This window comes from Notothenia coriiceps, unplaced genomic scaffold, assembly GCF_000735185.1.
Source record: "Notothenia coriiceps isolate Sejong01 unplaced genomic scaffold, NC01 NC01_scaffold00036537, whole genome shotgun sequence".
Classification (NCBI taxonomy): domain Eukaryota; kingdom Metazoa; phylum Chordata; class Actinopteri; order Perciformes; family Nototheniidae; genus Notothenia; species Notothenia coriiceps.
In genome coordinates, this window is record NW_011369238.1 from 69,629 (window position 1) to 84,532 (window position 14,904).

At 40.9% G+C, this 14,904-nt stretch overlaps 2 protein-coding genes across 2 annotated transcripts; both read left to right on the plus strand.

Moving 5' to 3' along the window:
• The first annotated feature begins 296 nt into the window (after nucleotides 1-296).
• Nucleotides 297-6,077, plus strand: cckar (cholecystokinin A receptor). Its single transcript, XM_010792703.1, has 5 exons — nucleotides 297-420; nucleotides 1,219-1,470; nucleotides 3,988-4,249; nucleotides 4,520-4,647; nucleotides 5,129-6,077. The coding sequence occupies exons 1-5, from the start codon at nucleotides 297-299 to the stop codon at nucleotides 5,713-5,715; spliced, it is 1,353 nt and encodes a 450-aa protein (XP_010791005.1). The 3' UTR covers nucleotides 5,716-6,077.
• Nucleotides 6,078-8,260: 2,183 nt separating this feature from the next.
• Nucleotides 8,261-13,470, plus strand: LOC104964007 (suppressor of hairless protein homolog; the record flags this gene model as incomplete). Its single annotated transcript, XM_010792706.1, has 4 exons — nucleotides 8,261-8,425; nucleotides 8,765-8,920; nucleotides 9,044-9,147; nucleotides 10,449-13,470. Coding segments are annotated over 4 exons (744 nt in total), but the record flags the coding sequence as incomplete, so codon positions are not given.
• Between the last annotated feature and the right edge of the window lie 1,434 nt (nucleotides 13,471-14,904).

Consider the following 14,904-nt stretch of genomic DNA (forward strand, 5'->3'; position numbering starts at 1 on the left):
GGGTTGCTGACTTGTACAGACCCTAACTGCGGGCTGAACACTGAGGAATGCGACCCTGTCAGTAGAAGGAAATGCTGAGCACGAGAGAAGCGCACCAGACACAGAGCGCCCTATTGGAACTTGTCGACAACACTATATCCTTATAACGATTATTTTGTTCTTCTTTTTTAATCGACAGTAAAGGAGTTATTGATATACATTTTGATCCTTTTGGAGCATTTTCTTTATCTTGCAAGAGCATGCTGTTCTGATGCCATATGAGTGATTTTACTTGAGGCGACAAGGGAGAACGCGACATGGAGACGTTCACGTTACACGAAATGCTCATTAATTCGACTGATCTTAACCAGATTTTATGTAATTTCGGGATCAACATTTCGGAGTGCCAGAGCGAGCAGGAGCCGTCACCCGAAACAAAAGGTACAGTGACTCTTATTTATTGTATATCACTATAAAGTCACAAGAAACCTCATGTCCAATAAAAGATCAGTGTATTCTGCATTTTGATATTCATTTGTATTGAAAATGCAATCAATTAAATCCAGTGTTTCTGCCTAAACAGCGACAGCTTTGGGCATTTTCTTTGCGTCAGTGCGCATTACGCATGGCTCAGATAACGCGGTCTGCTTTATGTTGACATATATGTTGTCACTAAAGACTTTCTGCCAATGTCAAGTGAAGAGAAATGCATGCAATTCCGGCCACTGGATAAAGGGTTAAATGGCGCAGAGCTTGCACATTTCGTCTGGTCTATTAGAATATTCTAATGTGTTCAGAATATTTCATCGTGGTTATTCTTAGATACACTTTTGAATATATGAATTTTTACTGTGAATGTGAATATATTTGCTTTGAATGTCTATTTCAATTCATTTGTATTTTTATTCTATTTTTAAGACATTTTGTAATGACTGACAAAAATGCTGTTTTGAGAAAACAATTTCTCAACTTGGGATGAATAAAGTTTCTATCTTTCTTTCAATCTTTCTTTCCGTGTATCTATCTATTCTGTGGAAAAATCTAAGAGGGATAATCAAACATGAGACATTTCATTTAGGATAATCATGGTGATTCCCAGATATTCTGATCCATTTGCTTTATACAAGTTACTAGATAGGATTATTTGAGGAGTTTTAAGTGGGATCAAATATATCAAAACCAAAAATAGAAACATTTTTAAGAATGACATGCCCACAGTTTGTCTCCCTCTCCTTTCAGACATCAACCAGACAGTGCGGATCATCCTCTACAGCCTCATCTTCCTCCTCAGCGTTCTGGGTAACAGCCTCATCATCGGGGTCCTGGTGAGGAACAGGCGCATGAGGACCGTCACCAACCTGTTCCTGCTGTCCCTCTCCATCAGCGACCTGATGGTGTCCCTGTTCTGCATCCCCTTCACCCTCATCCCCAACCTCATGAGGGACTTCATCTTCGGCACCGGCACATGCAAGCTGGTCATGTACTTCATGGGTAAAGTGCTGAGTCGTTGGTTATCTTTACATTTGGATACAACCATACATTTAAATCTTGATTTGCATTAAAATGTCACACTTTTGTCAATGATTTGGGATTTTTTTATCACCCACATATTGTTAAAATCGACTATTATTCCCCAGTGGGTTTAGTTTTACTCAAAGAAAGCTAAAGGAAACTCCAAATTGTCAAATTCTGCTTTTAAGTTGAATCTAAATGTGTACAAGTTTTGCAATTATCCATTATTCCATTGCCATTTCGTATAATTTCTGCCATGCAAATGAGTCAACTGTGAAAATTGTGCAATATTGTGTTAAAAATAGAGGATAAATGAAGTCACCTTGGGCCATGTTCAGCATAAGGTTCATTTCCCTGCATGTTCTAATGCTCCTTGTGGTTTAATGAGCTACAAAAGCCCTCGTCAACTCTCCCTTTTAATTTCATGGTGGATTTAACCTCCTGAATATTAACAGAGTCCAAAATCTGAGTATTGAGCAACATGCTGTATGTGTAGAAGGATCAGCCACAACCCAAATACATATTTAATGTATAAAAAGCAATTGGATATATTTGTTTTCATCTCCAAACATCTCATATTAGTTTCAGCCGAACTTAAATTCTTGAGCTTCACTGTGCATAATGATGTGTGTGCCGAATGTGGGACAATAAAGGCTGTTTCCACACTCGTCTGCTGGAGGAGGGAAGCTTCACTGCATTCACTTTGAATCTGGGCGTGTACGTACATGCAGCTCTCCAATATGTTCCAATATGCAGCCCACAGAAGTGTGATGTTAGACACAGCGGCTGAAAATGAGACAGCTCAGAGCAAGAACACAACCAGACCCGCTTTAGGGGGGAAGAAGCAAATCAAACGAGAACAGGAAGTGAGGTTATAATTAAAACATCGACCTAACTTAACCCTTATTAGTTACCCTACATTTTTAATTAGTAAGAAGTCAGTGAAATACTCAATACAAAAGCCCACCTCTTTACAAAGAACAGTGTTATCAGTAATGATTTTCCTGCCATAATACGGAGAAGCAGTTTTATTCTTTATTCCTCTTTGTGCAGAGCTGAAATTAACATAATTGCGTTAAATATAACCAAAGTTTGCACATTATCAAACCACAAGTAAAATCAGTTAGTGCTATAATCTAATAATTATTTCGATTTTCAATTGATATCCCGATATAAATGTCAGATAATTGTAAAAAAGTTGATGTAAACGTCTTACCGTACATTTGATTTTTTCCGTTGATCATTTGTTCAACTAGTCAACAAATGCATCTGTACTTTAAGATTAACTCATAGTTAGACTCCAAGAGCACAATTTGAAACTAATTGACTGGATACTTGTCAAATTCTATAGTAATTACCTATTTAGATTACTCTAAAACTGTTTCTCAAAAGATCCACAGCAGTCAGCTCTCAGAGCACCCTGTAATAAGGTGTAGTCATTACAGATGGTGCAACTTTATTAATATTTCATTTTCATCTGATTACAGGTCCGCTAGGAAATCTAATTTTCACTTTTGCCCCTTACATCCTCCCGTAGTGAGATCAGAGCGCTGTCATCCAGGTTTATTACCTAATTCGTCCGTGTGTTTATCTGTTTACGTGTCGCTCCTGGGATCGTACACAGCGATCATTTCGATGTATTTATAGTCCTTCTTGTTATTGTTACTCAGTGTGTTAGCAGACACGACATGTTCTGTGGCTAAATTTAATGTGACAAATGAATGTGCCATAGCATCACAGTCACTGGAGTAAACACGGTGACATGTTGTGAGGATGCTGATCATTAGGCGTTACAAAGCCCATTGTAGAGATTAAAACAACTAAAAGCTGGAGGGAAATTATACCTAATTAAATGAATAGTTACAATTTAGGAAATGCACTTTCTCGCCAAAAGTTTGAAACCACCTTGTTGTCTTTTCATCAAGTATGAAGCTACAGCATTGTGCTGTTGTGTCTCAGTTCTGTTACACTTCTATGTCGTACACTTTGAATTTGTTTTCATGAATTTCGACAGGGTAGTGTGCAATGACGATTGTCGTGGTTAGCTGGCTAGCTAGCTAGCTACGTTGTCGTTTGTGTTTCCAAATCATTACAGTCTGCCCTTTTAACCTAATAACCAAACTAATGGCTTCTATCCACCAAGAAAAATAGAGGTATGTTTATTAATTAGTAATAATAATTACTTCTTTAGCTTAAACTTTAGTAGGCCTATTAGTCATAGCGTCAAGATGAGATAGCAAAAGCCAGGCTAGCTATTTCTCCCTGATTCAAGTGTGAATGCTAAGCTAAGCTAACTGACCCCTGGCTCTATCTACTGTATAGGCTTAATGGTACACTTTTACTTAAACAAATGATATTATTAATATGGTCGGATATGGCCAGCTCATGAGATTACAGCACTGAAATGTCATATTATAGTTTTTTAATAAATCAGGGCCAAAAACTAAAACTATAAAAGTCGATCATCACATTTTGGGGATTTTCTGTTCTGTGCAGGTGTCTCTGTGTGTGTTTCCACTTTCAACTTGGTGGCCATTTCCCTGGAGCGCTACAGTGCCATTTGCAACCCGCTGACTTCGAGGACGTGGCAAACCAAATCTCACGCCGCCAAGGTCATCACTGCCACTTGGGTTGTGTCCTTCATCCTGATGCTGCCGTACCCCATTTCTAGCAACCTCAAGCCTTTCACGCGCTACAACAACAGCACCGGGTACATGTGCCGCCTGGTGTGGCCCAACGACGTCATCCAGCAGTCCTGGTGAGCTGAGAATAAGTGCATTAGGCGTTGTACCTTTAGTGTCCCAGCAGGCTGTCCTCACAGTCAGATGCACTTAGATTAAGTGTAAAAGTAGCCTGTTGCTAATTTCAGATGGCGCCTTTATTGATTTGCTCAGTGTGTGCTGGTGAGAAACGACCTCTTGGGGAAATCATCCTGCACGACAGAGATGACCCTACAAAATAAAAGCAAACAATTTTAAGGTTTAATATAATGATAAACGTTTGCATATACCAAATGTGTCCCTTGCAGGTACGTGTGCCTGTTGTTGATGCTCTTCCTAATCCCCGGGATCATCATGATGACAGCCTACGGACTCATTTGCGTGGAGCTTTACCGTGGCATCTCATTTGAGCTGTCCAGCAGAAAGTCTATCAGAGGTATTGAAGTATACAATTATAAAAAGGACAATGCTGGCATTATTCTGTTTTTGATCCTACGGTAAATACCACAATGGCTGTTTTAATCAGCTCCAAGCTCACTGTTTTTTTCCCTGATGATGCAAATCTATAAAAAACAGATCAGAAGTATTCTTTCATATATGTAAAAAAATAATAATTTTGTTAGCTGGGCACAATAGATTTGATCAGATGTTTAAAATATTGTTGTAAATAATGAATTTGTAAATAATTTACGAATGGAAAATCATGCTATATTTATGAAGAAGCAATTGACATTATGTTGTCGGGAAAATCTTTACTGAGATACCTAATCAGTTAAAGTATATTTTATCATAGACTTCTATACAATCAAACTTCTTTTTGCAACCTGAGTGACTTTCTGAGCCATAAGTGCTTTTAGACTGCTGATAAAAAAAAATCGACACTTGGTCTTTTCTTAACAAAATCTCTCCCCTGGCAGAAAGACAATCAAGCACTGGCAGCATAAAGCCTGGTGACAGTGACGGGTGTTACATGCAGCAGTCCAAAAGGAAGAGCATCACTGGGGGTGGAGGCAGCTCCAGTATCAAGCCCAAAGCAGAGCGTGTGTGCAGCAGCAGCTCCACAGCCAACCTGATGGCCAAGAAGCGTGTGATCCGCATGCTCCTGGTCATCGTCTTCCTCTTCTTCCTGTGCTGGACCCCCATCTTCGTGGTCAACGCGTGGCAGGCTTTCGACCGGCGCTCGGCCTACCGCCTCACCGGGGCGCCCATCTCCTACATCCACCTGCTGTCCTACACCTCGGCCTGCGTCAACCCCATCATCTACTGCTTCATGAACAAGCGCTTCCGCCAAGGCATGCTGGCCACGTTCACCTGCTGCAGCTGCCTGAGGAGCAGCAGTGGTCTGGGGGGGTCGGCTGGAAGCGGGACAGCAAAAGGGGAATTGGGCAGATTAAGAGCGGGGCCAAAAAACCCCGAACAGAATGGTCATACCCCGCCAAGCGGAGCCAACACACGCTTCACCTACACCGGCATCCGTCCGTCAGCCTGGAGTGAGCTGACTTAAACTCGATCGATGTGTGTGCAAACACTTAAAAAATGAGTTGTTTTAATGTCAAGCCTTCACAGTGCTTATGTCACTAGTTTATAAGTAGCTATGGTACCGAAAGCTAGTGTCCAAGCTGGTTGACTGACACCTGATCATATTAAGCCTTAAAAAGGGCCTCACAAAGCAGAACAATACCGTCTAAAAACTCTGTCTACAAATGTTACATTCCCATACGACTGAACTGCATTTTCAATTATGCTTCAGGTAAACGTATTTTCTTCCAGATTGCGGACCCAGTTTCAAACAGTTGGTAACAAAACGAAACAACAATAGTTATTGGTTACGTTTAGTAAAAGATCAAGATTTGGCTCAAAATAATAGACTGAACGATAAGATAAGAGTTTATCAAAATTACAAAAAAGTATAAATATTCTTACTTACCAATCTTGAAAACAGTTCACACCAAGATCTGCACATTTTAGGCAGCAATCTGATGCCACACAAGGTGCTATGCTAATCACCTCCTGTTGCTAGCTCCATTTGATGGAAATAACTGCAAACTGATGGCTGCCTAGAAGGCGGGAAAATACATTAAAGAAAAGGCGCATTCACGCCGCAGTACTTTTCCCACAAAGGTGCATGAGAACTATTTAGTTCTCATTAACTAAGTACAGATCGCGTTCACACCGGAATAAATTCCCTGAGGGAGGAGGCAAATGAAACCGCTGGCGTCACTTCTTCTTCTGCTTTGGGTTTACTGGCAGGCCACAAACAACTTCACGGCGCCGGAAGTCCCCGGATTTTGGGGACTGGCTTCAGTAGAAGCTGCTGGGACTCCCAGCAGCTTCTACTGAATCCTTCCGACTAAATCGCCAGAACGCCGACACCTCCTCATCTCCACCGCTCCCAAGTTTTCTTTTGTGTTGCCATAAGTTAGTCTCTCTGCGTTTCTGCGCTGGGCTAATGCTAATGCGAGGATAATACAATGGCGGCTTCACAAAACTTTTTGGGAGTTTTACGGGGCGTGGTTTACATTCCGCCCAGCCAATTAGACATAGGAACCTTTTTCTCTCACGAAAGACGGGGTAAAAAGGTTCTCATTACCTAATTTTAGTTCCGGCTCTTTTTGGTGTGAACGCGACATTTTGGAACTAAAGTGGGAAAAGTAGTGCGGTGTGAACGCGGCTAAGCTATGCTAATCACCTCCTGTTGCTAGCTCCATTTGATGGAAATAACTGCAAACTGATAACAGCAGTGACTGCTATGGTCCTTTAAAATCAGACTTGTGTGTAAACAGGTCTTTTTGTCTGTCGTGTACAGCATTGGCCGCCAGTCACAATGCAACTGTAATCAGCAGCTTCAAAACAGCCCTGCGGTGCAGGACAAGAGCAGCACTATTTGTGCACCGCAGGGCTGTTTTGAAGCTGCTGATTACAGTTGCATTGTGACTGGCGGCCAATGCTGTACACGACAGACAAAAAGACCTGTTTACACACAAGTCNCATAACAAAAAGAACACAATACAACCCCCGAAACAACTATCAGATGTCTATAAACCTGTAAAACGATTGATTACATTCAATTGTGTTCATGTTTAAAAGGACTTGTGTCAAAATAGGCACATCTTCATGCAATAAAACAACTCAAATATTCATAGATGCATCAAACCTACACTGTAAATGGGAATTTATACAACATTGACATACAGAAACAAGAAAACAAAAAGTTGCTACATGAACGCTGCTATATTTAACAGTTGGAATCAGTTCCAACTGTTAAATATAGCAGCGTTCATGTAGCAACTTTTTGTTTTCTTGTTTCTGTATGTCAATGTTGTATAAATTCCCATTTACAGTGTAGGNGGGTAGACATGTGGAGATTATCCGGTTGAACAAAACGTGATCCGTCTCTTAAATGACCTTATTTCCAGCTATTTTCCAAAATCCTATGGAGAAATCCCATTGGTTTTTGTCAAAGGAACCGGAAGTGGTAAAATGCTAACTTACTTCTGGGGTTTAGAACGCGTCACTGTGGCACTCTATTCATGTCAGATTTTGGTCATAGATTGCTTAATACAGGCGAATAGAATATAGCAGGCATAGTTTGCAGTTTGGGACACATTAGACTAATATTGGCTATTGGTCAGGCATTTTCCCCAAAAATCACGTTACACATTTTTCGTAAGGATTTAACAAACAATCGACACACATGTTTATCATTGGGTTAAGAGATAGAGATTTATGAATTGCATCAATCTGCATTTAATCTAACTATTGGCAAAAAGGCAAATAAGCAATTTTCCAAAAGTATTGAATTATTAATTTAATATCAGTTACCAAACAGAAAGACCTTGTTTGTTTTAGTTTGTTAGTCTCATGTCATTTGTACAATTATATGTTTTTCTTCAAAAGCACATACTGAGCTTTCTGCTTGCCTCCCTTCTGACCATCCATCATTGTTTTCTGCTTCCCCCTAGCCTTAACTCCTGTCATTTATCTTTGCTTTATTCCCTGTCAAATTATACAAATAGTGTTTCTTTCTTTAGGCTTTCCTGTGCTTCTAATCCATCTCTTTCTTCCCCCATCAGATCATCCGTAAAGTGGACAAGCAGACGGCGCTGCTGGACGCCGACGACCCCGTCTCCCAGCTCCACAAGTGTGCCTTCTACCTGAAGGACACAGAGCGCATGTACCTGTGCCTATCCCAAGAAAGGATCATCCAGTTTCAAGTGAGTGTCTCACCCAACCTCCCTTTTCTTACATCTCTTCCTTTCAGGTCACTTCACCCTCAGATCCAGTTAATGTTCTGCCGTTCAGGGAGGATTCAGGATGATTGGTTTAGCATTTTGAAATCGGGAGCCATTTCTGTCCCATTTAAAGTAGACTGAAAGCAATTTGAGATGTTTCAGGACAAGATGCCTTTTCGTCTTTGAAGAAAAGTGTGCACTCCACTCTACTCTCCTCTTTTTAAGATGGTCATAAATCCAAAGTAGTCTTGATTTGATGCAATTGTTGGTGGTTATCTCTGCCCTGATGTCCATTAAGGTTTCTGTCTCCTCTACTCCAAGGCCACTCCATGCCCAAAGGAACCAAACAAGGAGATGATCAATGACGGCGCCTCCTGGACAATCATCAGCACAGACAAGGCTGAATACACTTTCTACGAGGGCATGGGCCCCGTGCACTCGCCTGTCACCCCCGTGCCTGTGGTAGAGAGCTTACAGGTAGACACAGAAGAGACATTCTTTTTAAATACAAGGGCCCCAACACAAAGCCTTGTGGTACTCCTATAGTCCGTGATCATAAATCTGGGTTCAGTCCTTTTAATATGTGTTCTTTGTCCTCAGCTAAATGGTGGAGGAGACGTCGCCATGCTGGAGCTGACGGGACAGAACTTCACTTCAAATCTGCGGGTCTGGTTCGGAGATGTCGAAGCGGAGACCATGTACAGGTAATTTGTCTTAAAGATCACACCTTACATGACAGACATTTTTGTTTTTGTTCTCCCCCATCTCCCAATCTACTTTTTCCTGTTAAAGGATATATGAATAAGTTATAAATTTAATTTAAATGAATAAAAGCTTTCAAAATGCTCTCTCTCAGGCGTAATGCTGCAGATCCTGTGGATGCTTAATGGACTATATCAAGTTGTATAATCCTCAGTTTTCCTTTGACTGAGCCAAAAACCTTTAAAAGCCAAGGTTCTGCAATGTTACAGCTTTGTCCTTGGCTTTCTTTCTGTCATATTGAGTTTATACACAGATCATATTTAATCTGTTTATTAGTGCCACCCACCAAGCATTAAATCGGAGACAGTGGAGGAGAATGAAAAGTCCAGTCTTTCGGGGAAAGAACCTCTGAGATGTTACTGCGGCCTTATTCAGGGTTCTTACGGTCATTAAAAACCTGGAAAAGTTATGGAAAATCTAAATGCTAATTCCAGGCCCTGGAAAAGTTATGGAAAACAATATCTTTGAAAAAGTCATGGAAATGTAACTAAGTTGCATCAAATATAATTTATATTTTATCTAATCGCCGACATAGTAATACTATAATGATAATAAATACTGTATCGTATAGTAATGAAACGTAAAATGTATTTTACGAGGTATTTTGCTGGTGAGAGATTTTAGTTGCTTTAGCGTGTAGAAGCTAGTAAGCCTACTATAGGATTTGTTTTAGATAGGCACAACATGTTTCATATGCAGACCTTATTTTCCTGTTCCATGTTAAAATAAACCATTTTCAGACGTAACACTGAGAGAGAGTAATTTTTTTGGTCATGGAAAATTAGGTAAAGGTCCTGGAGAAGTCATTGAAAATCATTGTATGAACCCTGATTATAATTAAAGAGTCTCTGTTGCTATTCCAAGAACTGATATTATTTTTTTGTAGCAAAAAAGGAAAATATACATGTATAATCACCAAGATTAACTATTTTGTTTTGGAAAATCTTCTTACTTTGTGAGTTCTATAAACCCTTTTAAAACCCTGTTGGATATTTTTCAAAAATACCTTTTCAGGATATTTTGGTTATATTTTCTTGTGAGCAGAGTTTGCTCCTAAAACTCACTCTTTTTGGAAAAAGATAAATATCATTTTGTTATCTTATGCACCTGTAAAATAGCGGTTTCAGTGCATCAAGGAATATTTGAAGGGCTACTACAAAAATAAATGTACTCGATTTAAACACAAAGAGACCCCTGTGTGACTATACCTCTAACATGTGTGTCGTTCCCCCCCCCCCTGCAGGTGTGCGGAGAGCATGCTGTGCGTGGTGCCCGACATCTCTGCCTTCCGCGAGGGCTGGCGCTGGGTGCGGCAGCCCGTGCAGGTGCCCGTCACGCTGGTCAGGAACGACGGCATCATCTATTCCACCACGCTGACCTTCACCTACACGCCGGAGCCGGGGCCGCGGCCGCACTGCAGCGCCGCCGGGGCCATCCTGCGGTCCGGGAACTCCACCCTGCTCAGCAACAGCAGCCAGGAGCCCGGCGTGTACGGCCCCAACAGCACCTCCAACGCGGGGGTCACGTCTTCATCATCCACCGCCGCGGCCGTGGTCTCCTAACGCACACAGGGGGCCACTCTATATGCCTTGAGAGCGAATGTACCACAAGGTATATAAAGACTACGGGAAATAATAAACAAAGACTCTAAAGTGCTGCGTATACATTTTGGATACAAAGAAGCTGAAAAATTGGTGGGAGTAAAAGGAGCGAACGCAGGGGGAATCTGAAGGCCGAGCGACATCACGGCGCTGTCAGCCAATGGGAATAAGCGCTCCGTGACACGCCCCCTCTCCTGCGGTTACTTTAGGGACCTGCCTATCCACTTCTGGTGTTTCGGAACGAGTGAAGTTCCTTCAAGCACCGGCACCTTTCTACGGCCACAACAACAATACATCCAACGTGTACAAAAAAAAATCTCTCGAAAGGAAAGTATATTTTTGCGCCCTCCCAAAAAACCCCTCTCGCCACTTGTTTTATAATTATTCCGTTTTGTTTTGTTGTTTTCGCGTTGATTTCCTAAAGGGGGCTGGATGTATTGTTGTTGGAGGGAGGATGCAGAGGGACACACATAAAACGTGACGATAACATAGTTTTTATGGACCAAGGATCTTGTATAAGCTTTAGTAAAGGTACATTTTTCTCCATACCTTTTTTGTATTAAACATATAGTACACTTTTGTTACCAAATAGTTTCTATTCTTCCTCTGAGCTTGGGCTTTGTTTCCCCCCTTTCTGAGGTCCAAAATCCCAACCTGTATGTTATTGTGACCTTACTACAAACGCCTGCTTTTTCAACCTTTTGGATTTCCTTTGTTTGTTTTTTGATACACTTGCTTCTTCTGTTGGGGAAAAAATCTGAAGTCTGGGTTGTTTATTTTACATAAGGTTGTATTTGTTTGTTGTTGTTTTTTTAAATTGGGGAATAACCTCAGATGGCCCATGTTTTATCATTGGTTTTTATGAAGTCTTCAAAAAGAAAAGCTTTAAGCAACGCCTCTGCCTTGCCTGCAATACTCTATGTGCGCTATGTTCTCCTTCGGACAAGTATACACATCAGTACATCTCACGTGGAGTCATAGCAACATTTGCAGAAAAACTAGACTTCCGTGGTTACGAAAAACAAGTCATTTTTCAAACAAGCGTAGTCATTGACTTAAAATGATAGCCTTAGTACTGTATATTCTTACTGTGTACACAGTCAAACCGCTCGCATATCTACTATCCTGTATCTGTTGCGCTCACTGTTAGCTTATCATGATGTAGTGAAAACACTACACCGAGCAAGGTGTCTTCCAGTGGTGGCATTTAACCCAAAAAAAAACACTTTTCAATTTGATGTGGCCTTACCGATAACTTCAATTACAAAAAAAAAAAACGTACTTCACCTTTTTCTTACCTGCTCACGTTGGAGGAACCTGTGCATAGCACAAGCTAATGCCTCGCTTCTCACCACAGGAGCGGTTCGAGCTCCACCTTTATCATGCAAAGCAGCCTTCCGGAAAGAGTCTCTTCGGTGTACAATATGCCCGTTTTTTTATTCTCATGCGGTGCGCGGCACCTTTCCACTTTTGGTACAATGTCTCACGAGCGCCGTAAGCTCTTTAGTCAGCCTTTCTTTTTAAAACAAAAAAAATCTCCTGTGGTTTTATTATCTTTGCAGAAAACAAGCGTGTGTGTGTACATCGTAGACTCCGAGTAGTTGCTCTCATCCGTGTTCATGGCGACCGCGTCTCCTGTAGGAGTTTAAAGGCCTTCTAAATGTGTGTTAATGAAGATTTCCAAACAGAACAGCAATATTGTACAGGTCATTTCATCGTCTTTTGTCCGCCTGAGCACTAGTTCACCAGCCAGCAAATATGTGTGTGTGGGTATGTGTGTGTGTGAGTGTGTGAGAGACTGTCATATGTAGTTGCTGTAATGGAATATTGAGTCAGACTCGCTCCATTTCAAAAGTGTGTTCCAACTGCTCTCCAAAAAAAAAAGCGACTGGGGTGTTTCTTCCTTCCACCAGGATCCAAATGTGCGATAAGATAAAAATTCAAAGGCAATACTTGTGATCTTAGTATTACAGTACAACTGTATACAGTACACTTCCGGGGGAAACAGAACAACAAAACTCTAACTTGAATGTCTGCTTAATGAAGTATTTCTTACAAACAAACCCTTGAAATAGGAACAAAAAAGGATTCGCTTGCACCCCCCTTTTCGATGTAAAAAAGATTAAGTTATGCCCCCGTTTCGCCGCCCACCTGTCAGTCATTCATATTAAATGTTTTATATTGTAATATTTTTTAAATTATTGGTACAAAGTCTCCCCTTGTCTTATGTCAAAACAGAAAAAGAAAAAGTGCATTATTGCCCGTGCTGCCTCAGTTGTCCTGGGAGTGTCATTTTTTCATTTTATAAAAAAAGAGGCCACTACCTGTTCATCCTGGAAAGCGTGGAGGTGCTGCAGCGGCAGTGTAGCGCCACATATTTGAGCTGCAGGTCAACCTGAACCCTTTACACACAGAATCTTAACTGTAGAATTTATAACGTGAGTGTTTTTTCTAATAAATTCAGCGAGTTTTTAACCTAGCTTCTGCATTAGCATCACGCCCTCCTCCTTCCTTAACCCCCCCCCCCTCCAGAGCTTTGATATTTTACTTTACATGCGGAGTCGCCTCTTACAGTTCACCACCTCCGGCTTCTCATCATCTCGAGCAGCTTTGTCCCATTAGCTCAAATAACTAATAAAGGGGGTGATGCATGCTTTTAAAAAACAATGTGTCGCCTTGACAATCTCAGCTGGTTTACAGTTAATTTCTCTCTTAAGAGACACTGAACATACTCAAAAAGGGGATGAGCTATCAAAACGGGGTCAAAAAATGTTACATGCCTTCTGAAATAACTAAATAGAGAAAGGAAAAATCTCATTCAGCGATGCTTCTTACAAAATATCTTAACCGGTTTCTTTCTCTTTGTGTGTCTGGTCATATTTGTTCTTCCAAAAGCAGCTGTTCTTGTGTTTGTTTGTTTTTTTATAATGAGCTCTGAACAATGTATGTATCCTCTAATATGCCAAATGTCTTTTATAATGTAGTTTTCATGCACTGCTAAACAAAACAGGGCAGAGTGAGAGGCAGCTTTAAACAAATACAAAAAAAAAGGAGTGTGGAGCCCTTCTCTGTCGCACTCAGCCTTACTTCTCCTTAAGACTATTGGCTGTTTGCACTACAGAGCGCTAACCCTTTCTCTTTCTCTCTCACACACATTTCATTCTCACTCTTATCCGCTCATGTTTATGTACGTACATTCGGAGTTTCCCCCTCCCTTTTTTTGTTTTTAACACGCAGCCTGTTATGCTTAGCTTCGCTACAGTTGGATCACCTTTCCGTTGTCATTCTCCCCCCTCCTCTCCTTCTCCATTCTCTTTCACTCTCACTGTATCTGTGTATTATTCTAGTAAATGGTAAGCAGAGGTGTCATTGTGGTAGTATACTCAGTGCTCAAAAGGTTGCTGATGGTAGAAACCTGTGCCGTTTGTAACATTTAGCAATAACGTCAAAACAAAGGGGACGGTTTTTTAAATAACATACGTTAGTTTTGTTTTTGTACATATTGCAGCTCCAGATCATGCTCAAATCTGTATGTCATTAAAAGAAAGAAAAAAAACGAGAAAAAAAACTTGCAATATTGGCATAAAAATGAAAAATAAAAAAGTGATATGAAATCTCGCTTTGTGTTATGTTTTTAATTGTCATCAGAAGCGTAGAGAAGCATTGTTTAATACACTTTTACAGAATAAATGAATAACCCAGTCTTTTCTTCCTCCAGTGACAGATACGCTCTCTCAGGGCTTTTGGCATCATCCAAGCCCAAATGGAGCTCTTATCCTTAGGAAGAAGTCCCAGAATATAGAGCCTATTCTTTTTCCACCACTCGTCTAATGCCCTTTGTCCTTTTTGGATCCACTTTCGTTAAAGCCGTTAAAAGCTCCACGTTACTTTGCCCTGAGCCTTCGCAGACGCAGGTCTTTATATGGTCAACCACGCTGGTTTTTCAGAGATGGCTCGTGTGTCTGTACATAACAAAAAGAACACAATACAACCCCCGAAACAACTATCAGATGTCAACGATTGATTACATTCAATTGTGTTCATGTTTAAAAGGACTTGTCAAAATAGGCACATCTTCATGCAATAAAACAACTCAAA